The 27863-nt window shown below is 28.0% G+C and overlaps 8 protein-coding genes across 26 annotated transcripts; 4 read left to right on the top strand and 4 right to left on the bottom strand.

Moving 5' to 3' along the window:
- The first annotated feature begins 3 nt into the window (after window positions 1-3).
- On the top strand, window positions 4-3960 carry LOC107992729 (deoxyhypusine hydroxylase). Of its 4 annotated transcripts, XR_009832364.1 has the most exons (5): window positions 4-283; window positions 352-672; window positions 791-2214; window positions 2305-2532; window positions 2991-3960. XR_009832364.1 is itself a non-coding variant. In XM_017048773.3 (3 exons), exons 1-3 carry the CDS (start codon window positions 4-6, stop codon window positions 1099-1101), a joined length of 912 nt encoding a protein of 303 aa, XP_016904262.1. In that variant the 3' UTR covers window positions 1102-3960. The 4 variants fall into 4 exon arrangements, 1 of the variants encoding a protein (XP_016904262.1); XR_009832361.1 differs by having other exon boundaries at window positions 2305-3960; XR_009832362.1 differs by having other exon boundaries at window positions 791-2532.
- Window positions 1502-3249, top strand: LOC107992825 (uncharacterized). The gene is made up of 5 exons (XM_062082501.1): window positions 1502-1671; window positions 1756-1972; window positions 2035-2130; window positions 2991-3057; window positions 3167-3249. Exons 1-5 carry the CDS (start codon window positions 1502-1504, stop codon window positions 3247-3249), a joined length of 633 nt encoding a protein of 210 aa, XP_061938485.1.
- LOC107992824 (facilitated trehalose transporter Tret1-like) lies at window positions 3326-12256 on the bottom strand. Of its 6 annotated transcripts, none has more exons than XM_062083625.1 (8): window positions 12038-12095; window positions 11879-11952; window positions 10947-11015; window positions 10789-10870; window positions 6366-6558; window positions 5764-5930; window positions 4733-5181; window positions 3326-4386 (listed from the first exon to the last, which is right to left on the bottom strand). In XM_062083625.1, exons 5-8 carry the CDS (start codon window positions 6386-6388, stop codon window positions 3541-3543), a joined length of 1485 nt encoding a protein of 494 aa, XP_061939609.1. In that variant the 5' UTR covers window positions 6389-6558; window positions 10789-10870; window positions 10947-11015; window positions 11879-11952; window positions 12038-12095; the 3' UTR covers window positions 3326-3540. The 6 variants fall into 6 exon arrangements, with proteins under 6 accessions (XP_061939609.1, XP_061939607.1, XP_061939613.1 ...); XM_062083623.1 differs by having other exon boundaries at window positions 10789-10861; XM_062083629.1 differs by lacking the exons at window positions 10947-11015; window positions 11879-11952 and having other exon boundaries at window positions 10789-10861; window positions 12038-12094.
- Window positions 7363-10058, top strand: LOC107992826 (globin). Of its 3 annotated transcripts, none has more exons than XM_017048904.3 (4): window positions 7369-7745; window positions 8126-8443; window positions 9049-9274; window positions 9599-10058. In XM_017048904.3, the coding sequence occupies exons 2-4, from the start codon at window positions 8286-8288 to the stop codon at window positions 9728-9730; spliced, it is 516 nt and encodes a 171-aa protein (XP_016904393.2). In that variant the 5' UTR covers window positions 7369-7745; window positions 8126-8285; the 3' UTR covers window positions 9731-10058. The 3 variants fall into 3 exon arrangements, with proteins under 3 accessions (XP_061939750.1, XP_016904393.2, XP_016904392.2); XM_017048903.3 differs by having other exon boundaries at window positions 7369-7779; XM_062083766.1 differs by having other exon boundaries at window positions 7363-8443.
- A 2947-nt stretch (window positions 12257-15203) lies between the features above and the next one.
- Window positions 15204-16938, bottom strand: LOC107992708 (uncharacterized). The gene is made up of 4 exons (XM_017048733.3): window positions 16728-16938; window positions 16209-16443; window positions 15594-15752; window positions 15204-15484 (listed from the first exon to the last, which is right to left on the bottom strand). Exons 1-4 carry the CDS (start codon window positions 16936-16938, stop codon window positions 15352-15354), a joined length of 738 nt encoding a protein of 245 aa, XP_016904222.1. The 3' UTR covers window positions 15204-15351.
- On the top strand, window positions 16341-23115 carry LOC107992841 (uncharacterized). Of its 9 annotated transcripts, XM_062083652.1 has the most exons (8): window positions 19273-19412; window positions 19517-20314; window positions 20784-21024; window positions 21214-21520; window positions 21739-21936; window positions 22315-22623; window positions 22777-22880; window positions 22958-23115. In XM_062083652.1, exons 2-8 carry the CDS (start codon window positions 20261-20263, stop codon window positions 23092-23094), a joined length of 1350 nt encoding a protein of 449 aa, XP_061939636.1. In that variant the 5' UTR covers window positions 19273-19412; window positions 19517-20260; the 3' UTR covers window positions 23095-23115. The 9 variants fall into 9 exon arrangements, 8 of the variants coding, with proteins under 8 accessions (XP_028520153.1, XP_061939636.1, XP_016904428.1 ...); XM_028664352.2 differs by lacking the exons at window positions 19273-19412; window positions 19517-20314 and adding an exon at window positions 16341-16470; XM_017048939.3 differs by lacking the exon at window positions 19517-20314 and having other exon boundaries at window positions 19275-19412.
- LOC107992843 (uncharacterized) lies at window positions 17213-19442 on the bottom strand. The gene is made up of 5 exons (XM_028664354.2): window positions 19299-19442; window positions 18504-18729; window positions 17917-17987; window positions 17705-17846; window positions 17213-17620 (listed from the first exon to the last, which is right to left on the bottom strand). Exons 2-5 carry the CDS (start codon window positions 18551-18553, stop codon window positions 17386-17388), a joined length of 498 nt encoding a protein of 165 aa, XP_028520155.2. The 5' UTR covers window positions 18554-18729; window positions 19299-19442; the 3' UTR covers window positions 17213-17385.
- Window positions 23116-23381: 266 nt separating the features above from the next.
- On the bottom strand, window positions 23382-27348 carry LOC107992731 (leucine-rich repeat-containing protein 40-like). The gene is made up of 5 exons (XM_017048776.3): window positions 27184-27348; window positions 25551-26893; window positions 25219-25391; window positions 25013-25092; window positions 23382-24687 (listed from the first exon to the last, which is right to left on the bottom strand). Exons 2-5 carry the CDS (start codon window positions 26889-26891, stop codon window positions 24506-24508), a joined length of 1776 nt encoding a protein of 591 aa, XP_016904265.2. The 5' UTR covers window positions 26892-26893; window positions 27184-27348; the 3' UTR covers window positions 23382-24505.
- Window positions 27349-27863: the final 515 nt, after the last annotated feature.

Raw genomic sequence — 27863 nt, 5'->3', positions numbered from 1 at the left:
AATATGTTGGAAGTAAATGAGAATCAAATTTCTGCAATTGGCCATGTCTTAAACAATCAAAATCGACCACTAAAAGAAAGATTTCGTGCTTTATTTACCTTAAAAAATATTGGTGGAGCAGAAGCTATTCAACAAATTCATAATTGTTTTAAAGATGAATCAGCTCTATTAAAGCATGAACTTGCATATTGTCTTGGTCAAATGCAAGATTCCCGTGCTATACCAATTCTTATTGAAATATTAAAAGATACTACACAAGAACCAATGGTTCGCCATGAAGCAGGTTTTTATTATATATTAGATTAGATATCATATGTTTATTTTTACTAAAAATATATTTTTTTGTAATAGGTGAAGCTTTAGGTGCAATTGGAGATTCAATTGTAATACCTATATTGGAAGAATATAGTAAAGATTATGTACTAGAAGTTGCAGAAACATGTCAATTGGCATTATCTCGTATACAATGGTTAAAATCAAATAATAATTCAATTAATTTACAAAAAAGTCCTTATATGTCAATAGATCCAGCACCGCCAACAAATATTACCGATATTAAAAAATTAAAAGATATTCTTTTAGATGAAAATATTTCTTTGTTTGAAAGATACAGAGCCATGTTCTCCTTGAGAAATATAAATACTCCAGAAAGTATTCTTGCTCTTAGTGAAGGTAAAATAATGATTCATTATTCTTTATAATAATGATTTCTATAATAATTATTTATTTATTTCCTTTTTTACCAATATAATTTATAATTTTAAAAATGTAAAAATTTATTGCACAAAAGGTTTAAAAGTAGGAAGTGCTTTGTTCAAACATGAGATAGCTTTTGTTCTTGGACAACTTCAGAAAGAGATAGCTATCCCACATTTAGAAGCATCCTTAAAAAATACAGAAGAAAATGAAATGGTGCGTCACGAATGTGCAGAAGCATTAGGCTCCATTGCTACTCAAGATTGTTTTGATATTTTAAACAAATATTTAAGTGATAATAAGAGAGTTGTAAGAGAAAGTTGTGTAATTGCATTGGATATGTGCGAATATGAAAATAGTTCAGAATTTCAGTATGCTAATACATTAGGAAAAGTTATGGTCTAAAATTGTATTTTATATTTATTTCATTATAAATAAATAAAAGTTTATTCATGAAATAAATTTTGCTTAAAGTCAACATAATGAAATTGCTAAATGTTGTAATTTATTATATATTATATTATAGTTATATTAAAATTTATTGATTTTCTTTTGTTTATAAGAATTTTTAAGTTTTGAAAAAAAGGAAATTTTAGCATACAATTAAAATAAGAAAATATGCATATTACAACTGCTTTTTGTATTTTTTTGAAAATTAAGGAATCTTTTAAAAAGATTCGAAGAGAACGAAATTACGATAAAAATGAACCCAAAGTTTGTAACAGGTTAAAAGTGATATTCAGTTGTATAAATATCACATGTGTCACAAAATATCAAAATATTTCAAGTATTTAAAAATTTCAAAATGGGAAATTTGCTTACTTATCCATTCCCGTATCTCTATAAAAGGAAAGAAGAATGGCAGGAAGAAAAGTATGTCAAAAGTATTTTTACACTAGATGTCAAAAAAATGAAAGAAATTTGGTCGATTATAGAGAAGGATAGCATGTATTATGGATTTGCACTATGCACAATGTAATTATAATGTTACAATGTAATTTTTGCAAATATAATTATATACTTATCAATTCATTTTATATAAGCTAAACGAACTCGCAGGATTTTTAAAACTCATCCAGAATACGTGAAATATTTCGAAGATACATCACTTCCATATTTCGTTCAAGAAGCAAAACTTAAAAAAAAATTTAGAAATATATGCGAAATGTTGTGTGCTTTATTTTTAAATTATGACAATACATCAATGAAAAATGATTTTCTTGGCTACATTGCTATGATTCATAAAGATATGGGATTAACAGTTTTTGATTTCGAAGTTTGTTAATTTATATATATAAACGTGATAAAAAAATTAAATTAATTAAATTTCATTTACAGAATTTTACATCAGATGTATTAGATATGTTAATACAAGAATTACCACAAATAATGACAAAAGAACACATTATCGCGCAAAAAATATGTTATAACGATGTATGTAGATTGATAATGAAATTTATAAACAAAAATAGTAAAAAAATACTTGAAATGCAAAATGTACACCATACATCCAAAAAAGTATGCTCTTTTTTTAAAAGATCTTATTATATTATTGTATCATCTTATCTTATTTGTCATATTGTAAAATTAAGGGTGAACTTTGAATAGTGTTTTAAGGGTGAAATTGATCCAATGTCACTGATTTTATATGGCCATCCATTAAGTTATTGGGAATCTAGAAAAGAATATTGGATTGATAGGAGAAATTTATGGATATCATTGGAATCAGATATAATTAATTTTAATCATTATAATGTACCAAAAGATGAAAAATTTTTTACAAACGATAAAAAAAGTCGTAAGAAACAATTAAAAAAAAAATTATCGAAGAAAGAGGTAAGTTCGGTGCATATGAATGAATAACACAACATAATTATTTTAAGCCATTTTATGCCATTTTTAATTACGATAATGATTTAGAACTTAAAATTTAAATTTTTTTAATCTGAATTTGCTTTTATTAAAATTACAAATTTTATCTTATTTTACTAACAAAATTGAATGATTTAATTGAATGTTCTATTCTAATTATCGTTAAAAAAGATAACTAGTAAAATAAGAAAAAAAAAATATATGAGCCAATTGGCGAGAATCATTTCATAATTATTAATAAATGAAAGCAATTGCTTTTAGATTCAGATTTTTTTCTATGGAAATTATTCAAGAAATAGAATAAATTTTTTTTATATTTCTCTATTTATTTATTATATAAATGATATTTTATTATTTTATGTATATTTTATGCAAGGATAATATCTGAAAGAAACGTATTAGCGTAAATATTTTTTTCTTAGATAAGATATGACTCTGATAATAATGATGATTATGTTATGAAAACGAGACAACAAATCTCTTTGGAAGGTATAAATATATTTTTATATATTTAATAACTTGATTTTCATATTATTTTTATTCTTCCTTTATTATCCATCAATCCAACATTGTAAGATAAAATTTTTTTATATCAAAGATGCAATCAAAAAAGTGATAAAGATGACACCAAGAGAACGTAAACGAATGCGTAATAAGCGTTCTAATAAACTTTTAATGTAATATTTTGGTAAGCCACACAAATTATATAATTACAATAAATGTGTGAATAATTTTTAAAAATCTTTTCTATCTTCCATTTTTATTTTTGTTTTGTGTTAACATTTCTTTTTGAAATTTGTTTTTGATCAAATTCATAGACGCGAATACATTTGAAATACTTATTTTCTCGAAAGTTTTTGTCTAGGCAATTCAACAATTTGAAACAGAGATTTCAACGATATAAAGAGAACCATAGATGAAAATTGAATAAATAGAATGCAAATCATTTATTGTCTTTCCTTTATTTCGTCTTTATCCTTTCAATATATTCTGAATCTGGTTAAAAGATTTGGACGATGTTTCCGGTAATGCTATGTTTAAGATGATGCCAATTAGAAACTCGATAGCGCCAAAGACAAGAAATATTACGTATCCATATTTGTCGCTCAAAACCCTATAAACGTTATATACGATTATGAACAATATGAATCCAAAAATGTTGGAGAACATGGTTGCCCAATTTTTCATGTTTGTCAGGAAAATTTCCGAAGAGACTATATATGGAATTGAGGTTAAACCGTACGAGAAAGTAATAAAGTAAATCGCAAAAGCGACCAATGGGATCGTGGAATAACTGTTGACTTTTATCCCTATATGTTCGACAAAGAAATAGGCACCAATCACGAGAAGGCATAGAACAGTGCCGTATGTCGATATTAGAAAAACAGATTTTCTGCCGATTTTGTCGACGGTAAGCGCGGATAATAAGCTGGCAACTAAAGATATCGCGCTTATTATAAGAAGGAGATAATTTTGTTCAAATTGTACATTGAATTTTTTAATCAATTCGCCGCTGTTGAATAAAATGGCTGCAAATCCTGACAATTGTTGAGCCGCCATCAGCAGTAGTAGAAGCATCAGTGCTTTCCCGTATGGTGCTTTTCCGAATTTTTTGAAGCCATCTTGATTTTCTGTGCTTATCAATTCATTTATCTCCTTTAACTCTTCCTTGTTATCCTCCTTGCGTCTTAGCCATACCAAAGTTATCGCTGCGGATTCTATCTTGTTTTTTTTGCAATAATAATAAGGCGATTCTGGTAACCATGGCATAGTTAGGAGAAATATGACTATCGGTATTAAATTGATAAATGACAGAATCTGGAAAAAAATAGAATATCGTTAATGATTACATATTTTTACATATTTTCATATACAAACAAAACTATTTAAACATTACGTCATTTTAAATTTATCGCGAATATGCAATGCATAGTAGATAAATTTGCACGAAGTCGCAAGTTGATCGATACAAGCGAAAACATATATATCAATTTCATTTTTTTTTTCCTTTTTCAGAAAATTGATATCGCTTGCATCACCCGTTCTCAGACATTGTCGTATAATATACAATAATACACAACAATCGTTATGATTTCAATATTTTAACGTAATCGATACCCGTTCCGATTTCGATGAAAAATTTTAAAAGATAAATAATTCTTACCTCCTTGCTTAAAATTGGTTGAAGACCGAATACGAACATGCATCCCAGATTAAACATGAATGATAGCATAGCATTACTCGCTCCTCTGATTCTTGGCTCCACCAATTCTCCTATATACAATGGGGCCATGGAATACAAGGCACCGACCGATACACCAGATATCAGTCTCGCTATTAAAATTTCAATCCAAGAATTTGCGAAATAAGTGAGCAACCAACAGATTATGAATGGTGCGCTGGTCGCGTAGAGAAACCATTTTCTGCCGACAACGTTCAGTAATAAACCGGATAAAATTGATCCAACAATGGCGCCTACCGGTATCGCGTTAATTATTAAAATTCCATCATTTTGACTTATATGAATATTGGAAGAGCTTTCATTTTCCAACTTTGGAACAGCGATCGTTGGCCAACCGACGGAAATTCCGGCGGAGAATAATGCTAGATTAACTGGAATGAGAATAAGAGATACAATTAAAATATTTCTCAAATTGATATTCATCCATTCATCAAGACCGTGATTAAATTTTCTTTCATTTAATTGAACTCAAAAATGGATAAATACGTTTTTATTCCTTTCAATGATAATGATGATTTTACGAATAAATTTTTCTTTTTTCCAAATAGAGATATAATATTTTAAATGATGAAACTTTAAACATTATAACTTTAATATTATTATTGTATATAAGAAAGTGGGAATATCTATTTTAACTTATTTCACATTTTCTCTAGCTATGTTCGAAGTTGTACATTTTAACTTTGTTCTTGGCACATTTATAAAAAAAATTTTGAAAAAAATCAATGATATGCTTTCAGATTCCTATATTTTAAATCATATAATCACGCGATTCCAAAATTACAAGTTCTATTTACAAGTCCTATTTAGATAATGAAAGATCCCGGTATGCCATTGCACAATTAATAAAAAAAAGATTTGCATTTAAAATTTCAAAAATCGACGAAATTTTTTTCAATTTTTAAAAATTTTTTTCATAATAAAAACAAACAAACAAACAAAAAGATTCATACCTATAAAACTTGATATTAATTGTAAATGAATCTTGCTTTTTTTGCTCTTATCTTCTGGATCCATTTTATTACAAGGTTCAATTAATATATCTTCTTTATTATCTTCTTTATTATTTTCTTTATTATCGTTTTTTATATTTTCCTTTATTTTCTGTTCTTTTATTTTCCTGAAAAAGAAAATAACGTGAAATTTTCCATTATTATTACGCGATGACCAAAGATCCAATTAAATCCGATCGGTCATAAAGTATAGACCAAAAAATTCGAGGAAAATTTTGAAAAAAAAAAAATTTCGAGAAACGTTTCGAAGAAGGACGTTTCGCGCTGCGATTGCCTCGTAATCTTTTCTTTGCGCCACGTACGTGAATCGCATGGAAAGCGATGTTGCAATTTTCAACCACCTGACAGGTGCGCATTAAGCGCTCATTTGTTACAAGGAAGATGTTCATTAATCGATGCACGTTTAGACCTCTTTAAAGATTTATCGTCTTAAGAATCTTTAAATACTTTAAATCTTTAAATTCGCATTCGACACACGTTACACATCTCGATATTTGTCTCTCATTCGTATTATTTTATTTCCCCACGATTTAAAGACCTACAATTTACATCTTTTCTCTCTCATAGCGATAGTCCTTTGGGAGCCTCTCGCACGATCGAGCTTTTGTCCCGATATAGTTCACGGAATGACGTCAACGAGATGGAAATTTATAGTCAGGATTATACGGACATCGATCACGAACGTTATGTTCCTCCTCTCCTTCGCTTTTTCTTCTTCCAGTTTTAAGAAGGAAGCTGGAATCCATCGATCGATTTAAATCTTACAATTTACAACAATTTTTAAATAAAATACTGTTTATCGTTTATCAAAAGTTGAAGCAACCTTCTTGTTCTTATTAAGCGAAAAGAAAAAGAAAAATAATACGTGCATTTAACCAATAACCAATATAATTAAAAAAAAAAGGAGAAAAACATTTCGCGATATCCCACACGAGAAGAGTAATCATAAAATAATAAGATATAAGATGTGTCTTTGAACAAAGTACGATAAGTACTTGGCATACAACATCGGAAAACTGATTTCAATCATCGATTAAAAAAAAAAAAAGAAAGAAAGAAAAAAAGAAGATATATTTAAGAGCTAGAGATAAATTAATAATATTTCAACGATTACGCGAGAATTTATCGCGCAATCACGACACCTATATTTTAACGATCTAACAGATAATTTTCTCCAGATTAATTCTTTTTTTTTAGCCGCGTCTCGCGGCTCTTATCTCACGGATGACAATCCTCAATTTTATCGCGTGTTTTGTACAATTGATCGTAAAAGGAAAAAAAAAAATCCTTTCGATCCCCCCTCCCCCCACTTTTCGATGAAAGGAATGGAAAGAGAATCGAAACGGGAAGGGGATGCGTTGTAACGAGTTGGCGATAGCGCATCGATGCATCCGCGCAAGGATGATCGATTAAAACTAACGAGGCTGCCATATCGAGATAACTCGATACGAATTAATTAACCGGATGTCACCCGGGTGGATCGTAAAGCAATTTGGGGAGTTAAAACGAGAGGGCTTGGCCATCGGCTCCTCCCCCCCTCCCTCCCCCCTTCCCCTGCCTTTTTTTAGCTCCAACGATCGAACGATCGAATTCGATTCGGAACCGTTCGAAACAGAAAATGTATATATATATATATATATGTGTGTGTATATATGTGTATACGAGAGTTCAGTGACCAAACAGGCGTTAACCAAGTCGAATAATCGGTTAACCGACTTAACCGGTTGGCCGCTGATCGTGTAAAGAGAGGCTTTAATAATTTTAATCATTTAACCGCGTGGCCATTAGCCGGTGGCGGAGGCGTGTTGGCGGAGGGGGTGGATTTAAAATAGCATTAGATAGGCAGTGGCCGTCAGTCGGGCACGAAGAACGAGTAGTCGGCGTCCAACCGTGTCAGCGATTGAGCGAATTGAAAAACGACAGTACGTGGCACGTGACATATCATACAGAATTACGGTAAATTGTGGTGGCTCGCTGTATCCCGACCGTGTTTGATAACCGGCGATCATGACGTCTCACCGAACCTCTCGATTTATTATTAAATAAGATCCGCCATTCGTTCTATCTTCTTCTTTTTCTCTTCTCCTTCTTCTCCTTCTTCTTCTTCCTCCTTCCTTTTCCTTCCTTCCTTCCTTCCTTCCTTCTTTCTTTCTTTCTGCTTTTTTTCCCCTTTTTTTGTCCCTCTCGTCGATCCTCTTAAAGATAAAGCGTCACGTGTGTATATAATGGTATAATTTCATCAGACAAGCGTATTCCTTCCATTTCGTACCGAATGCTTTCTTTTTTGGCTTCGATTTCGTAGGAGGGGAGGAGGAGGAGGAGGAGGAGAAGCAGACTCATTCCTCGCCTATTTCTGACTCGAAAGGGCTCCTTCTTTTTTTTTTTTTTTCCTTTTCTTTTCTTTCTTTCTTTTCTTTCGCCCGACGCACGTCGCAACGACGATACCCAACAGACGAGGAGCGATGGGAACGTTTCTACGTTTCCTCGGGATTTCGTCATCGGACGATAACAGGATCGATCAGGCGACAGGATTGACCGAGAGGCAGAAGAAATTAGTGCAGAACACGTGGGCAGTTGTCAGGAAGGACGAGGTAGCTTCCGGGATTGCCGTGATGACCGCGTAAGTTTCGCTTTTAAGAGCGGGATGTAAGCGTGTGTGCACGCGTGTGTGTACGTGTGTACGCGCACGCGCGCGTGTATGCTTCTTTTATTATTATTATTATTATTATTATCGTTATTCGTAAAATCGATTGTCGTATCGCGATCGTATCGTAATAAAGAGAAGTCGCTCGAATGGAAACTCTTTTGAGCTCCCAGTCGTTGTAAACGTTTTATTTATCTTTTATTCTTTTATTTTCTTTTTCTTTTTTCTGTCTTCTTAATCTCGAGAAACATGTCTCTCGAGAACATGAAGTTGTAATATTGATAACCTTCGTCGTAATAATGGTGCAAAAAATTGATAATGTAAAAAAATAAGAGAGATAAAATTATTCTTCATCGCTGCAATTTCATGTTATTCCTTTTTCTTTTCTTCTTTTTTTTTTTTTTCCCCCTCTCGATATTCTCGTTATCTTCAATATCAATATGATTTTTCACAATTCACCCTTTTAATCGCGCTTTCCCCCGAACATATGAATTTTTTTCTCCTCTCTTAAATTCTTCTGTTCTTTCCCTCCCCCCTGACGATCGATTTATCCCCACGTTTCAACGAATGACGAATTTCAGATTCTTTAAAAAATATCCGGAATATCAGCGATACTTTACCGCTTTCATGGACACTCCCTTGAACGAATTGCCGGCTAATAAACGGTTTCAAGCTCATTGTGCCAGCGTAATTACGGCCTTAAATAATGTTATCGATTTCTTGCACGACCCAGGATTAATGGAGGCTAGCCTAATCGGTTTGGTCGAGAGGCATAAAAAACGCGGCCAAACGAAGGAAGAATTCCAGGTACGAGAGTGAAAATTAGAAAATCGAGCGAGATATATATATATAACTAGCGAAAAGAGATTGCTTTTGACTTTCATCACGGAATGAAGAATTAAGATGGAACATCTTTCGATAACGATTTCTCTTTCTCTCAAATATCAACGAATATTCGTCGAATATTTCGTTACCATTTTCTTTTCTTTTTTTTTATATCTGGAAATTTGGAAGAGCAAGCTCGATATAACAAATATATATATATATATATGTGAATATATATAAAAGATATGATAATAAGAAGGGAAGAAGATCCTTTTTTTGACAAGTCTCTGTTTTCCCGATTTCCAGAACTTGAAGGAAGTAATGTTGGAAGTTCTTCGCCAAGCGTTGGGGAAGCAATACACGCCGGAAGTAGCCGAGGCGTGGAACAAAACTTTGGACATGATGTTCGCGAAAATATATCAGGTTTTCGCTTCTTGAAGAACGAGTTTATCCGTTATTATTTTTTTCTCTCTCTCTAATTTAGTCAGTTAAAAATTGTATCATATATATATATATATAAATAACGCATTACTTGCGAAATTAAAAGAGAAATTGAAAGAAACGAGAAGAGAAAAATATTTTAAAAGTTTGATATTCGCGTATATGGAAATATATATTTTTAAAATGATTTCTGTGTAATTAATAATAATATTAGGATATATATATATATACGAATATTGTTTTATTTTGTGTACCTTACGTTGTGTACAACGTTGAAACAAATTGATACATTTTTAATTAAAAATACGCAACTGTTTAAGATCAATTTATTTGAATTGAATTGAATTATGAGCGAGTTTTAAAAAACTAATTTTTCTTATCTTTCGTTTAAACTTTCGTTATCGTTTTTCTTCTTTTTTTCTTTTCATCAGTTTCTAAATATTTTTTCGTATTACATGAAATTCGTCCGAACTATATAATTTGCAAAGTTGATGAAATTGATTATCATTATTGTGGATTATTTTTTTGGGTTATGGATTTTTTGGATCCAACCCAATTTTTTGGATATCATAAGTATCGGTGGATGATCGAAGGAAGGATCGATCGATCGAATTTAAACGAGCGATATCGAGAATTTTCGTCGAAAATAATAAAAAACGAAGCAGATGCGAATAGATGGTGGGTGTAAAATACTTACACGACGGTGACGTGACGAGACGCGTATATGTTTCGCGTGTAATCAAAAATGTTCCGGAGTAGAAGGTTCAAGTGTCATCTAGAATTCTATTAGAAGACTATTCATATTCGAGGTGACCTACTCGAAAGCGATATGTAAAAAATGTTGTGCACAAGTTTCAAGCCAGTATATACGAGAATCGAACGTTTTCAACTTGGAAATGCGGTGGAACGAAAACAAACGAGAAATAGAAACGATATCTACGTGAAACGTGGAAATTGTTTCGATACGCTTTTGATAAATTAAACACGAATTCGAGGATCATTAAAAAAAAAGGGGGAGGGGAAGAAAAAAAAAAATAAAAGTAAAAATTACTTACTTGATATTTTGATTAAATTTAAAATTCCATATATATATGTATCACAAATTTTCTCTTCTGGACGATCCTTACACTGCAAATACTTATTACGAATTAATCATTTTTACTTGCAATTTATTTTTCCTTCAAAAATTACTAATCAGATAATATTTACTCACTTCATGAATGAAGTAATGAAGTTGACATCACAATTCCAGCCGATTTCTAACAAGATTTATACCCGTTGTCTATAATATATAGATTGATCATAATCAGCAATAAAATTATCTTACTTTTTGTTTAGATAATATTGTTTAGTTGTATGTTTTATATTAATAATTAATAATATAATATATATATATAATTACATTAATAATATAAATTTAGTTCACTTTTTATATTAATAATCTAGCATTATCTATTAGATACAATAAAATATATAGATATATATATAAAATTTTAAATTCTTATCTCGAATGAAATCACCTTGAGCGGATAAAAAAATTTTCATTTGTTAAATTTTCCATCGATTTATCTATATTGATCTCATAAAATTTCAATTTATAGCCGATTTCCTTCGTTATTTATTTTTTCATTCGATTAATTATTTATTAGGAATCATTATGAAGAGATTGAGTTCGAGGAATTGAAATTACTCGTAAAGTAAATAACTTTAACGATATAAAGAAAAAATGGCATTTACAAACAAATAGAAGAGATTAAGAGATATTGCTAATTTCATAGATATTATCAGGTCATAGGTATTTCTATAACGATGAATTATGTGCAGGATGAAAAAAAAGATAAAAAAATCACGAATATTTACATATTTACTACAACAGCATGCAGCTTATAAAGACAATATTCCTTTGGTCCAAAGAACGGCCGTTTCGAGTTGTAACTTCGAAACCAGTTTCTTTGATTGTGGATAAAAACAAACAATATTATTTATTCCTAACATTTACGTTAAATTACATGACGTGACAAGTGAGAGAGATATGGAAATTGTTTCGATACACTTTTGATAAATTAAACACGAATTCGAGGATCATTAAAAAAAAAGTTGGGGGGAGGGGAAGAAAAGAAAAAAATAAAAGTATAAATTACTTACTTGATATTTTGATGAAATTTAAAATTCCATATGTATGTATCACAATTTTTCTCTTCTGGATGATCCTTACACCACTGCAAATACTTATTACGAATCAATCATTTTTAGTTGCAATTTATTTTTCCTTCAAAAATTACTAATCAGATAATATTTACTCACTTCATGTAACGAAGTTGACATCACAATTCCAGCCGATTTCTAACAAGATTTATACCCGTTGTCTATAATATATAGATTGATCATAATCAACAATAAAATTATCTTACTTTTTGTTTAGATAATATTGTTTAGTTGTATCTTTTATGTCTATCATCATTGCTGGTATTATATTTCTTTTTTTTTTTTCTCTTTTCACTTTTTATATTAATAATCTAGCATTATCTATTAGATATAATACATAGATATATATATATATATATAATTTTAAATTCTTATCTCGAATGAAATCACCTTGAGCGGATAAAAAAATTTTCATTTGTTAAATTTTCCATCCATTTATCTATATTGATCTTATAAAATTTCAATTTATAGCCAATTACCTTCGTTATTTATTCTTTCATTCGATTAATTATTTATTAGGAATCTTTATGAAGAGATTGAGTTCGAGGAATTGAAATTAATCGTAAGTAAATAACTTTAATATAAAGAAAAAATGGCATTTACAAACAAATAGATTAAGAGATATTGCTAATTTCATAGGTATTATCAAGTCATAGGTATTTCTATAACGATGAATTATGTGCAGGATGAAAAAAAAGATAAAAAAATCACGAATATTTACATATTTACTACAACAGCATGCAGCTTATAAAGACAATGTTCCTTTGGTCCAAAGAACGGCCGTTTCGAGTGATAACTTCGAAACCAGTTTCTTTGATTGTGGATAAAAACAAACAATATTATTTATTCCTAACATTTACGTTAAATTACATGACGTGACAAGTGAGAGAGATACAAGAAACACGAAGTAATACCGGTGATTTATTTTTTAATTAATAGTAACCTTCTAAGTGCATCTTGTGTTGTTGATTTAAATATATGCAATACGTATATATATATATACCAACAGAGATGTGGCCTCTATGATAAATCAATTGCGTTACAATAATATTGAAGCTACAATAAATTCTTAGCTATAAAATAATAATGATTTTATACAGATCGAATATCGATACATCTGAAGATACGCGACAATTGTTAAAATTCTATATTTATTTTTTCCGACAATTGTATCGATTCGAAAGTTGATTTACCCAGAGAAGATTCGTGAGAGAGACGTGGGCCGTATTACGTGTGCATTCGATAGACACCGCTATTATAATACGGTAAGTCGATGAATTGTACTTTCGTTTCATATTTTATATATATATTCAATTTAGAAAACGTATGAGTTAATTTAAAACGATTATATTATAGAAAATAAATTCCACAAGTTTCTTTCCTCGAAATAAAATTTTTGAAATAATATTTTTATTTCTAAAAATTATATCTGACGTATTTCAATAGTTATTTCAGAAAATATTCCCAAATATCGAAAAGTGTTCCCCATTTTTAAGAATGCACCGATGAGTTATCGTGTAATAAAAGGTTTCGAGGCTCATTGTCAAAATACGGCGAGCGGCTGTATCGATGCTTTGGACGATGTTGACTTAATGGAAGCGATATTGCATACCATTGGCGAGAGACACGGCCGACGAGGTCAGGATAGGCAACAGTTTATTGTAAGTTCGTGCGATTTATTACTGCCGCATTCGCTCGTTCTTTTCGCTTGTAATATTTTTAATTGGAAATGTTAATTGATAACATTAATCTTCATTGCATCATAATAATCGTAACGTAATATAATTGCGTTGAATTGTGCATAAAAGGAAAGGAAATTGGATATTATTTGGAAATGTATAATTAAAAGTTAATTAAAAAAAAATTGAATTTTGACGATGATTAAGCGATTATCGCAATCATTTAAGTAAATTGCAATTGTATACGATGAAAGGAAGAGAATGATTTTATATAGTAATAATCATAATATTCGTTCATAATACGATCCCTTCTCTAGTTTATTAATTTTGAGATTTTTAATAAATACGTAATAATAAATTGTTGAATTCTACGTAGTTTAATCCTATTTTTAAATATGCTTCGTTTATTTTAATGATATTTTATCGATATTTTTATCAGATATAGAAATTCGATTAAATAAATTGCACAAGTTGATAGTTATCTGTGTTTTAACAAAAATGAATCTTTGGAATCTTCATCATTGAATAGTATTTTATCATTATGACGTACGCATATCGTTTATTCTATATAAATAAAAATAATAATTAATCACGAATTATTATATATATCAGTACAATGATCAATTATTTTTACGTAGTAAAAATAAATTTAAAAAAAAAATTCTTTACTTTGTGAAATAAAATTAATGTTTCTCAGATTCTTAGAGAAGAGGGGAAACAAATTTTTAAAAATTCAAAAATATTCCTACTTAAAATAAATTCACGCTAAAAAGTTAACTTAAAAAAATCCATTGAAACTGAAACGAGGGAAAGATTGAAACGACACATGATGAAAGATTCTTCTGAAACAAGGTCAAGACTTGTACCCGGAAGTTTTCAACGTGAGTTGACAATAGCCTTCCGGATTCGAGGAAGGTCATTTCTTTTCTTGATAATAATAACTTCAAGTTTGATTTTATCGACGAGCGAAATAGAATAGAACAATAAGTAGTTTTATAAGTGCAAATTGTAATTTGATATTGATTGCTTATTCAATATCGACTATTAAATATATAGAACAATGAGTAGTTTTATAAGTGCAAATTGTAATTTGATATTGATTGCTTATTCAATATCGACCATTATATTAGTATAGAGTTTATATACTTTTCTATTTATTAATAAAATTTATTCATACATAATTATAATATATTTACATAATTTCTTAACTTTAAAGATAACTTTAAAGGCATTTATAGTGATGCGATATTTTGATATCTTAATTATAAAATGTAGTACATAGTATAGTTGTTGTTCGAGATATTTTAAATTTTGTAATCTATAACAATGAGATCAGTAACTAAGATTTCCTGATGAAAAATAATGATAATATTTTAACATCGACAATTATTCTTCAAAATAAATATTATAAGATAACGATTGTATCAGTAAATTTTACAGATTTTTTTAATTTGTTAACATTTAACAAATTCATTTAAAGTGCTTAATGTGTATGAGAAGCTTTTTTTCAACATTTTATTCATATAACGTTATATGCTCACAATTATTCTCTTTCATGCTTGTTATATATTATTTTTATCTTACAGGACATGAAAGGAGTGATAATAGAAGTAATGAAAGACACGTTGAAATCGAAATTTACATTGAAGTAGAAGCTGCTTGGGATTGATATCCTTTAAAAATATTCGAAGGAATCGAAAACTCTTCTTCCTGAGTTTGCAAATAAACATTCTTTTATACATCCGTGTCCGAATCGCTTTCTAGATATATATAATCAGTAGTTCCGCTAGTAGTGCTTTCGGCGTATTTCTTCTTTGTTTTTTTTTTATTTTGTTTTACATTCTCGTTTTCCTGTTGCTTTACTTTTCTACGATGTAAGCAATAATTTTTTAATTTTTCGATAACGAAATTTGCGTATATCTTAGTTAATAATATAAAAAAAAGTAATGAAAATAAAAATATAATAACAATCGTACTTGTATTTGATTTTATGTCTTATTCTTTGTATAACGGTGGCACATATAAGTGTTAACAAAGTTCCTAATAATGCTAATAAAATTGCTATGAGAATAACGTCAATTTGTAACCAAGGATCTTCTTTCTCACGTTTACGTGGTTCGAGAGTTACGGGATGACTGTCAAGTAAATTAAAATATTTAATTTAATGTATTTAATTTTTTATTAGAATTATGTTATCGTATTTTTAGAAATGTAATATTTCAATGTTTCTAGATCTTTTTAAGACATCAATTCTTTTTTTAATATAATAAGAACTTACTCTCTCTTCTCACAATTGCATAAAAATACACTTGATGCGAAAAAATGTTTATTATCTGAACGATTGTTATTCGAAAAATTCTCATCAAGATTATCGGATGATTTTAATACTTGGATGCGTGTGGATATTCAAGCATTCGAGCAAACTCGGGTAAAATCGGACAAGTTCGGGTGTGTCTCGAGTTGAGATGCAAGTTTCAAATGTCCCGAATATCCGTTTAAGCCCGACTTCTTCCGAATCTGCCCGAAGCATTGAGTATTTGCACACTCCTAACCAATATATTTAGATTTCATTTCAATTTTATTGTGCTTACGGTAATTCCGTTTCCTGTTTTCCGAGTTCTTCGAACGTCGTTACCATCGCTCTCTGAAGATCTTTCCCTAATTGTTTAAAAGTGGATTTTCCTAACCAATCTGCCAGATCATCTCGACCTAATTGTCGAAGTCTGTGAGTCAAAATTTCATGAGTGGTGCCTTTGCCCTCGGCTGGAGCACTATTCCAATGCACGAGATGTCGAATACAAGGGATGCTTTCATCCACGTTACGTTCTTGAAAAAACAAACGAAAATAGATAGGTGGGTTCAAGTGCATAAATGTTGGAATGTAAATAATAGAATAGTCACGATATAATCTATTTACTAATCACGATATTGAAATCAAGATTTTGATTGTTGATATTTCTATGAATGTAGGTAATATAGGTACTTGTTCACACATTTGAAAAGGATTTAATTCAATTTCCGATGGATTCTATGAATACGTTATATTTCTTCCAACAAATAGAAGAGAAAATAATCGTTAATGCATTCTATTCAATCATTAGTCGATTTACCAGCACCTGCCAGATCTCTTGGTAGCTCGTAAGTGGTGTAATGAAGTGCAGCTATCAATCGTCGACATTCGAAGTGATTAAGACGAGCGGCTAAATATTCCAATTCATTTAAATTAACATCGATCGTGGCGAGGGCATCGTATCGCAATAGAATAACAATGAAGCTTAACTGTGTGGGCCATTCATGCCCATTTTTCGATAATCCTTTCATCGCGAGATTAATGAAATAACCGTTCTTTTCTCTTCGTTTCGCGAGAAATTGGCTCTCGCGAATTTCATAGAGGATGCAATTAATGTGTGTGCCAAATTTCACGAAAGATTTTTAAAAGGGATTCACAATTTAAAAAAGCTCGATCAATTGTGTGATCTACGAGTATCGATAATTATTGAAATTATGTTAGTTTATGTAGATTTAGAGGAACCATTCATTGATTCGGTAAATATTTCTAAAAGATTGAGTTGTATTATAAAAATAATTGTACAAATTAAACATTTTCATGATTTTCTAATATTCTCGTTTTTATAACATTATACAGATATACTCCGATAATTCAGTATATTTAATATAAAATAAAATTACAGGTGTGAACATTTGAGAGCTTTATACAATTCGTGTGTTGAATTTAATATATTCAACACATTTTTTTAATTACACGCTTTATCTATGCGGTCTTTTCGCTGTTCTCTTTCGTTTCTTCTTGAAACATCTTTGGCAACCTGGTGACTTCGTTGTCTCTTCCACTTCTTTCGCAGGCGTCACAGGAACTGCAACGTTTTGTGTGGCAGTGTGCACCATTTCGTATGATGGCGCCCTTTTCCTTTTCCTTCGTGGCTTTCGAAGAAAGTAACTTCTAGATATATCTCCTCCCTCTTCTTCGATCATGATCAATTTACTAGAAATTATTATCATTATTATTATTATTCATTGAGTTTATTATTACAATAAATATTTTCGAATTAACCACACTCATAATTACCCTTTTTTCTTCTTTCCTCGTAATCGATCAAACAGATGCCCGAATTTTTTCTTTATAAACAGAGTGCAACAACATGTAATTAATATAATTGAAATAACAATGATTGTTGCAGTTTGCACCGACAATGTGAAAGTGGTAAGCCCTGCAAATGGTAAGAATATTTATTTATCACGATCAAGAGAGAATTGTTATAGCCGAGAAAAATTTATTACTGATTTTTTCGATCTGTTTCGGGAACTTAGGTTTTGGCGTTGTATTCGGTGGTTGATATTCATCATAGTCTCTGCAGAATCATAAAATTGTTACAGAATAAAGAAAACATTAGGAAACTTACGTCTGTTTATTCTAGATGTCGCAAATAGTATTTCTAGGAACATATGTGTTTTCTCTAGTTTTATTTATATTTAGCAAAATCACATTTATATTTAGCAAAAATCTCTGAAATAGCTTAAATGCATGGTGGACGAAAAGGAAAACGTTTCTTTTTATAAAGAATTTAGTATTTTTATACATACGGATTATCATGAGGATTGTCATGAGGATTATCATGAGGATTGTCATGAGGATTGTCATGAGGATTGTCATGAGGATTGTTATGAAGATTGATGTCAAGATTTGGCGGACAGTCTGAAGTTTGGAACAGCTTGTAATATCTATATTGTAACAAAATATGTCAAAGTTTTATCGATTATTTTCCAACAAATATTAAACGTCAAAGATTTTTTAAACATCAAGATTCCTCAAGTTATTTCTCGAGGAAGTAGAATTTATTTATCATTATCAAATATCAATATCTTACCCAATAGGTTGAACTTGACGAATCACTTTTGGAGCATTCGTAGTTTTCATACTGAATTCTGCGAGACATGCGACCAAATCTCTTCTTCCGATTCGTTTAAGATGATCGTTCAAAATCGGATACGTGTTCCTTGTAACCGTTCTCAATTGGCATATCCATTTTACGAGTCTTCGAAAACAGTTTTGATCTCGGGCTAATTTTTGTATCTGCGTTTCCGATAAAGGAGCTGTCGTAATAATTCGTAATAATGTACCTTATTTTTCGAATTATTTTTTATCGAATTATTATTATTTTATATAAAAAGGAATTTGTTCATTGTTTATCGAGCGATATATATCGCTTCGATGTGATAATTAGAATTTTATTATATTGGACATGGATATTATCTTTGACATGATGATTGTATTTTTATCGAAAGTGTATCATCTTGGAAATGAATCACGATGGTAACTAACACTATGTAATCGTGTTACACGTATATTTATCTTGTCATTTTAGAGTAGTATCAGTTTTAATTTAATCATATTTAGAATCCAACAGTAGATATAAATAAAACGATAATTTAATTGTAAGTCATGTATGAAGTATTGATATTTTTAATAAATATTAATGTCGATACGTGTTGCTAGAGACATTTGTCGAATAATAATATGGCCCATTTAAAAAGACGTCATTGAATCATTTTTGTTAAGTCTATGAGAAATGATTTTAGATATCTCACGTGTACGTGATTCTGCATAGAAAATATTTTTTCAAAATTCTAAATAGGGAGAACAATAACGTTTGTTCACTTACAATTAGAACCTAAGGATACAAGTTTGACACATTCTTCAGGCTTCAAGTTTGACGCTAACAGCTGGAGTTCTGGTACATCAACTTCGGTAATGATCTTCACATAAATAAAAGATGGTACATAATTTTTTTTTTTACAATTATTTAAGTTACTTATTTAAAATATTTTTGAGCGAGATTCTTATCTTGCCTGATCAATTTATACATTTCATGAAATGAAGTATACCTGGAGGAAAGAAGGGATAAGGTAAAGTAAAAGAAGAATCAGTGCAATTTCTAATGCGTTTCTTAAGTTCATCGAGATTTCCAAGGAATTAATACAATTCAATTACATTTTTTAATGATTCTTAATACTAGTTTTCTTAAATTAATGCATTATATTCTTCGAGTAAAGTAACACTGATTGTCTGATTTTTATATTCAAATCAAATCTGCTAAATATCCTGTAATAAATACAATCGATCGGTTAACGAAAGGTGGCAGAAATATAGTAAGTGAATGGAGAAATTCAAACCTTAAAAACGAAACTTCGTTTGGTACGTTATCCAACATAACCTATAACCTGATATTTGCTTAAAAAAAAAGTGACATAGAATAATCTTCAATTCCTTAACTATACTACACAAGAAACGACACAGACGAAACAGAATATTTTAAAATATTTTCAATCGAGCAACTCCATCCATCAATTTCATATTTCAAACTAATCCGTTTTGCAATACTTATGTGTACAACGTGAACATAGTTTAATTCACATTATACGTGCAATTAAAAATGATTTGTCAAATAGATCAGGTTTTGAAATAATTCATTAAAATATTTATAACCGAGGAAAGATATAGTCGCTTGAGTAATCGATAGCATTAAAACGACTGTCGATTATGGATCTGTCAAAAATGTATTTTCTCGTCTGACAACAAAATGTAATTCACCGATTTATACGAATTTTACATGCCCATTTTAGAATGAAATTTATATGCTCAATTTACATTTTATTTGTGATTTTTGCCGAAAACAAGGTGAGCCTTTACAAAAATATCTATGATTGTTTAATCGTTTAATTTTACAAGATTTAATAAAAATTATTATCATATCACATGGCGTAACACGTTGACGACACATTGTGATAAGACAGTGTGAAGATAATCAAATGATTTTTTAACTGCACAATATCATGTTTGGCGCCCTTTGAGTTTTGAATCATACACCTCTTTAAGGAATTTTTTAGAATTTGTTATATTTGTTCTTTAACTTTAATTTCTATTATCTTTACAATTCTACAATTCTAACTGTAACTTTTGCAATATTAATTATCATTTCATATGAAATTTTTGTAATTCATTTCAAGAAAGAAGGATAAATATTATTAGAAATTTGAAATATTAATTTGAAATATTTTATATAATTGTTTTTTAAAAAGATGTTATATTGCAAAAATTACATGATATCATGTGTTTGAATTAATTTCATTTTTAATTAATGTTTAAGGAAAAATTTTTCGTACAATGTATCGCCAATATAAAAGAGAACGAACTCATATATCTGTCGAACTTGTTAAACCCTGTAGAATGTTTGCAACTTGTACAAGCTATATACGAAGTAACTCCGATGAAAACGGAACGTAGAGTGAAAAAGTATGAAACTTTAATGAATAAAGATTTCACTGGAATGTCGACATTGTCGAAAGAATGTCTTCTTAATCTTGAAGAGTGGAGCCAAGATTTTCCAAGTAAAAATAATTAGAATCAAAGATGTAGAGATAGGTGAACATATCCGTTGATGTATTATTTATTTTCTATTATTATTAATCGTGTCCTATTATACTATCTTCAATAATTAGTCCATTCTATTTTTTTTAAAAGAAATTAAAGAAATTAATCGAATTTTAAATTCTTCATGAAAAATAATTTCTTCGTAGCAAATGCGAGACCAAGTGGAAGGACAACGATGGAAATGATATTAAGATGGTTAGGACGACCAGATTTGGCAAAGTACGTGAGAGAAAATCGCGAGAGTATTGACTACTTCGATACAGAGAATTTAGCAGATACGTTAGAATTTCCAGGACACAGAGTGTCGAAAAGGCATACCTCGGGAAAGGATAAAAATGCACAAGCTCATAAAAAAAACAAGAAAAAAAAAAAGAAAAGAAAGCAGAAAAATTCTAAAACACAAAATAAAAAAGTTGGAAAAGCAGTTGCAGCAACGGGAGCACATGCTAAAGTGTAACAATTTTTCAATCTTGCCATGTTTTTTTTTCTTTTTTTTTTAAATCATATTAATCACATATCAAATGAACGATTGTGTAAACGAGTAGCGATTTTTTGTTAATACTCAAGTCTATGTATAAATTAATATGATTATTATATAAAATAATTTTTTTCAATGAAATAATTTTAAAGCAATAAATTTTATTTAAACTAGTCATATTTATTTATTTCAGTAACAAGAATCATCATGACTTAAAAAAGAAAGATAATCGTCATTCAAGACAGCCTAATAATAGTACTAATAATTACATCGCACACACATCGATGTACTGTTCAATTTTGCTTATTCTATTCTTTATTACCATTTGCCTTGTCGCTGCCTACTACTTTTACAAGCGAAATAGTACGAAGGCACGTGGTACGCGATTCAAGTAATTATCGTAGAGAAACTAAGCATAATCTGCCAATTTTTTTGATAACGTATCTTTTTTTTTCTTTTTTTCATCATCAAGTTAATAATTTCACGATGCGATTGCAATTTTAATTTTTTATCAATTTCATTGCAACCAAATTTTATCATTTCTTTTACGTTTATATATATATATAATAATATTGATTGAAAATCGCATAATCATGAAAAAGTATTTAAAATTAATATCCTTTTACACAAATTTGCAAAATTTATTTAATCCACGATATCGAATTGATTTCAAATATATCGCGATTTATTCTTAATTTTTTATTTTCAGTTATATATTGCATATTTCTATTAATATTTTATCTGAATTATTTATACATCTCGAATTTAGGCATATGCGGCGACCCAAAGAGGACAAAGATACTTTCACCGATTATTTGGAATGGAAGGACGAAATTATTTGTTCATGTACGGATATGGAGGAATGTTGCACGGGAGAATGTTCATTATGCAAAGAAAATGATTATAAACATCACGTGATAGATCGTCGAACTAGTAGCAGCGACGATTCTATCAAAGAACTGAATTTTGTGGTGCGTAAACCGAAGAAGAAAGAAAAGAAAAGAAAACGATTTACCTTTTTCCAAAGCTCTTGTCAAAATAAGAAGAAGGAAAAGGAACAGGAATATCGGGATAGGAAGTGCGTAAAAAGGAGGAATCTTGGTACGATAGAATTTAAAAATAAGCAAGATGCATCACGATCGTTTATACTAATAATTTTATCTCAAATAACGTGATGCATCTTGTTATAGAGTTATTAATAATATAATGGATTTTTTTTTTCCGAATCAAGGAAAATTTTGGAGAATATGATGATGAAGAAACATGAAAAACTATTACCAATGCTTCCAAATGATGTATGTTGTAAATGTTGTAAATGTACTGTGTATATTAGAGGTATGATTATGACGAGATTTGACTATCTTTAAATTCGTATTGTATTCGTTTTATGTTTAACTTATATATATAAATAGATAAAATATTACGTGAAAAGAAAGCGAAAGAAAAGAAAGCGAGGAAAAAAAAGGAAGAAAAGAGAAGGAAAAAGGAAAAATTGCGAAAAGCAGAACTACGTGCAAATAATGTATGTTTCAGAGATATATGTAAATAAACTATTGCTTGATTTGCTATTTAATTGCTTTTATTACTATTTAAAATATTTAAAAGATTTAGAAAGGAGAAAATAAAATAATAATAAAATAATAAATAATTGGATAAAAAATATCAATATTCAATAAACTATCAAATAACATTACGATTAAAACAACTAAAAAAGAGAACACATTATCGTAACTATATGTGATATAATAATAATTAATAAGATTTTTAATTCGATGGTATCGTTTATAACATGCGCATTTTTGAAAAATAATTTTTTCTTTTGTTCATTAACAAAAATTTGTTATATTATAAAATTTATTTATTTTTAATTGTAAAAAGATCTGTTATAAAATTGAAATATTTACATATAACTTATTAGATATATAATAACGAAAATCATGATTGTAAATATCATGTTACAATTTTGATATTAAAATTATTTACAATAAAAATGTTTATTAATATTAATCTGTGTACTGCATATGGATAATAATATATCTGTGGAGTATATTTCTTATCACAGTTGAAAATATTAAATTGAAGTTGAAATTATAAATTATTTATAAAAATATGCTTTAATATGCTAAATAAGTATGCTTAATTTAATAGGTATGTAAAATAAATAATTATTTAAATAACTTTAGAATTATTTTAATAACTTTAGAAGAATTGATTATTTTTCATATTAATTATACAAAAAAAAATTATTTATATTTCTATTTATTCATATATTAGTCAAAATAAAATATCACAATGTATAGAAACATTAATAAAATGAAAAATAGCATTCTTGTATGATATTTTTGTGAAATAATTTATATAAATTAGTAATTCTTTCTATCATTTTTTAATCACATATCATAAAATCAGATATAAATTTGGATGAAGAATAAAGATTATTATTTTAAATAAATTGATTTTATCTAAATTATTTGAGTTATTAAATTTTTAGTTTTTTTTTATTCATCAAAAGTTATTAATTTATGTTTAATCATTTTATTTATATGAAAATATAATTTTTTAATTATGGATTTTTTGTAATAGAGATCTAATTAGCAATCCTTTTTGTATTCAATAATTTAACTTAATTAAACTTAAGTCATTAAAAAAAATATATATAAAAAAAATATAGTCATAAATAAAATCAATTATTCAATTTTTTTCCAATAATAAACTATGAAAATAAAGTTAATAAATCATAATTATCAAATCATTTTCCATTATATATTCCATATAATGCATATATTATATGAAGCTATATATTGTTATCTTATATATTATGTTATGTTAAACTAGATATTTGGTTTAACTAGATAATATTCTTTTAAAATTGTTTAATATATTAACTGTAATAATAAAAAATCATTGAACTATACTTTATACAACTGTCAAATCAAACGCAACTTCAATTTCAATCTTCTTTAAGGATCTTCGAATTGACCTTCCTCGTAGTTAGATAGCCAAACTAAAGTCCCGTTTTGTAACATCTTTAAAACTCGCGTCATAATTCGATCCTCATGGAAATCCGCAGGACGATATATTTGTTCAAATGGCTGATAAAATGTGAATGGCGGAAATGTTCGCCTTTTTGGTTCTTTATTTTCTAAAACAAAAACATAACTACTTTATCTAACCTTTAATATCTATGACATTTATTTTAATAACTATAGTTTAATAAATATATTTATTAAAACTATTATGTATGTTTTTATACTAAATTTATTATGTTTAAATTATTAAAAGAAATATTAATTATTTTTCAATTTTTTTTATTTGTGCTACGAACGAATTTGTGTTATATGAATACCATATAGAAGAAATTATGAATATTTATGAGTATATTGAATGTTATAAAAAAATGACTATTTTCAATCAATTAATTAAATTCTGATTTACTATAAATATTAAATTTATGTATCTTTTTTTACCGTGAGGATCAAATTCGTCGGCCGAATCTTCAGAGCTATCCCAATGTTCATCAAATATTTCGTTATGAGATTCTTCTGGTCTAAAATAATATTATTTTATTTAATAGTAAAATCAATTTAATAATATATTGGAAAATTTAATGTAATTTAATCTTTTGCTGAAACTTTTGTTTTCTTGATTTTAAAAATTTTTAATACCAACTTACAATACGTATAAAAGACGTTCGTCTAATGAAGAGCTTGATGATGAAAAACATTTTTCACTTCCAGTTGGTGATTTCATTTTCGATCCACAAGGAGATTCATAGCCAAATATAGGATCCAACCAATAATGTCTCAAAGTATCTCTCATATCTTTATAATTAGGACACCTAGTGTACTATTGATTTGATCCATTAATATAGAACATCCATAATAATTTTTTAAAAATAAGCAATGTCAATTGTCGTATTAGATAAAAAATTTAACAAGGTGATCTTAAATGAAATTTGGCTAGTTTTTAATCATGAAACCATATCTTTTGTACTTATGTCCTTACCCATAAACATTCAGTTGAAAAATAATTTTGTTCAAAATCTAATCCTTTCAGATTTGGTAAATTAAATATTATTTCTGGTACCATTTCAAATTCATTGTTATAAAGATCTATATATTTTAAGTTGTGCAATAATTTTATACTTTCAGGTAATTCATTTAAATAATTATGACGTAATTTTAATTCTTCTAACAATGTCAATTCTCCAATATTTTCAGGAAGATTTGTCAAATGATTATTATTTATTATTAATTTACTCAAATTTTTTAAAGAACAAATTTCTTCTGGCAAGAAAAAGATATTATTGTAACCTAAATTTAGTTCAGATAGATTGGTAAATTTGTTTATTATTTCAGGTATGCTTGAAAGTCCCGTATTACATATGTCAATTGTTTTGAGACTAGATAAAATTTTTTTTGTATTAATAGGCATAGTTGTAAAAAAATTTTGATAACATACTTTTCCATTTCCAATTATTAGTTCTTCAAGATTTGTCATTCCAATAATTATGGTTTCAATATCTTCAGTGCTAAGATTGCATTGTTTCATTAATAATTTTTTAACATAGGATATAGATGATTTCTTTGGCAAATTTAATGTTTGAAATCTTGTTTCATTCAGTGATACAGTTTCAAGTTTTTTATATTTGGAATTCAATATCCATTTTGGAAATGAAAGACAGACATTATTTTTTTCTGCATAAAATGTAGTTAAATTAGTACTCAGAGGATAAAAATCCAATTTTGAATTTATGTTGCATGAAAATTCAAGAATTTGCAAATTTTTCATTCCTTTGCTTATACAATTTGGAATCCATTTAAATTTATTATCATTAAGATAAAGAATTTCTAATTTATTTAATCTTGCACATGAATCTGGAAGATTTGTTAAATAATTTGTATTTAAAGATAAAACCTCTAAATTCAATAAATTTCCTAAATTACTGGGAAGTTGATTCAATTTATTCTGAGAAACATATAATTTTTTCAATTGATGTAATTCACAGATTACATCTGATAAGAAAGATAAACAATTATTATTTAAATTTAAATATTGTAATTCTTTTAGCATCTTTAAAGAATTAGGTATATCATAAAGTTGACTATTGCATAAATTAAGATCAATAAGTTTTAAAACTGGTCTAGTAACAAAATATTCTATGTGGGATTGTTTTTCTAATAAAAATAAATTTTCAATAATTTCTTTTTTTGTCATATTTATAATTTCTTTATCAGTTCCTTGTATCAATAATATATTCAAATCATTTTCACATATTATATTATGTGCTGTTGCATTTAATAATGTGTTATTTGATAAATTTCTTGAGTTCTGTTCCTTTGTCATATCTAAAAAATAATTTAAAATAATATACTTTATATTTAATTTGCGTTTATGAAATATATATATAAAATATAGTATCTATACTAAGATTTTATATATCTGGAAATTGTGTTTTGGTATTTTTCTATTTTCCAAATAAATTTGCAATAAATATATAAAAAAAACATTTTTATTCAATATAAATATAACCTAATAAAAAATTATTGTAATTCTTAATTATTTCTTATATATAAAAATCTAAAATTTTGTATTTTATATTTATTATTTTTAAAATAGTTTATCAATTATTATTTACCTTTATTAAAATTAAAATTTATTATAAATTATAAAAAAAAATACTATATGCAAAAAATTAGATTAAAAATTGCATAAAAGTGACATCATCTGATAGTAAACATATTATATCATATATCTATTATATAGTAGTTCTACCATAGATTACGTAGATAGAATAAACTTCTTATAAAATATTCTTTTTTATTACCGGAAATAGAGAATTATATAATATGAATATTTTATATATTGCATTATCAGTTCAGAATATAATTACAAAATATATATAATTAATAAAATTATTACAAATTAAAATCTCAAATTAATTCCATTTAAAACAACATGAATATATGATTATTATATTCATATTATATTAATATATTATTTTTTATATTTATTCTTTATACAATACTTTATACAATTCTTCATATTTATTTTTTATATTTTTTAAAAAGTAACTTATAACACTAATTTACTTTTTATTTATATTTATATTATTTTCTTTATGAAATTTACGATATGATTTAAAATAGTCGCAATATGATATTATGATGAAACGTTTTGAAAAAAAGGAACATATTTTTTCAGAAAATAAAAAAAGATTTTTTTTTTGAAAGTAGAAATTATTAAAATATTTTCTTTGACTTTTCTTAATGGAATATTCTAACAAGATATTATTATATTTTTTAAGAGAAAAAGCAT

Source organism: Apis cerana, linkage group LG1 (assembly GCF_029169275.1).
Source record: "Apis cerana isolate GH-2021 linkage group LG1, AcerK_1.0, whole genome shotgun sequence".
NCBI lineage: Eukaryota > Metazoa > Arthropoda > Insecta > Hymenoptera > Apidae > Apis > Apis cerana.
This window is presented reverse-complemented; position numbering and strand designations above follow the sequence as displayed.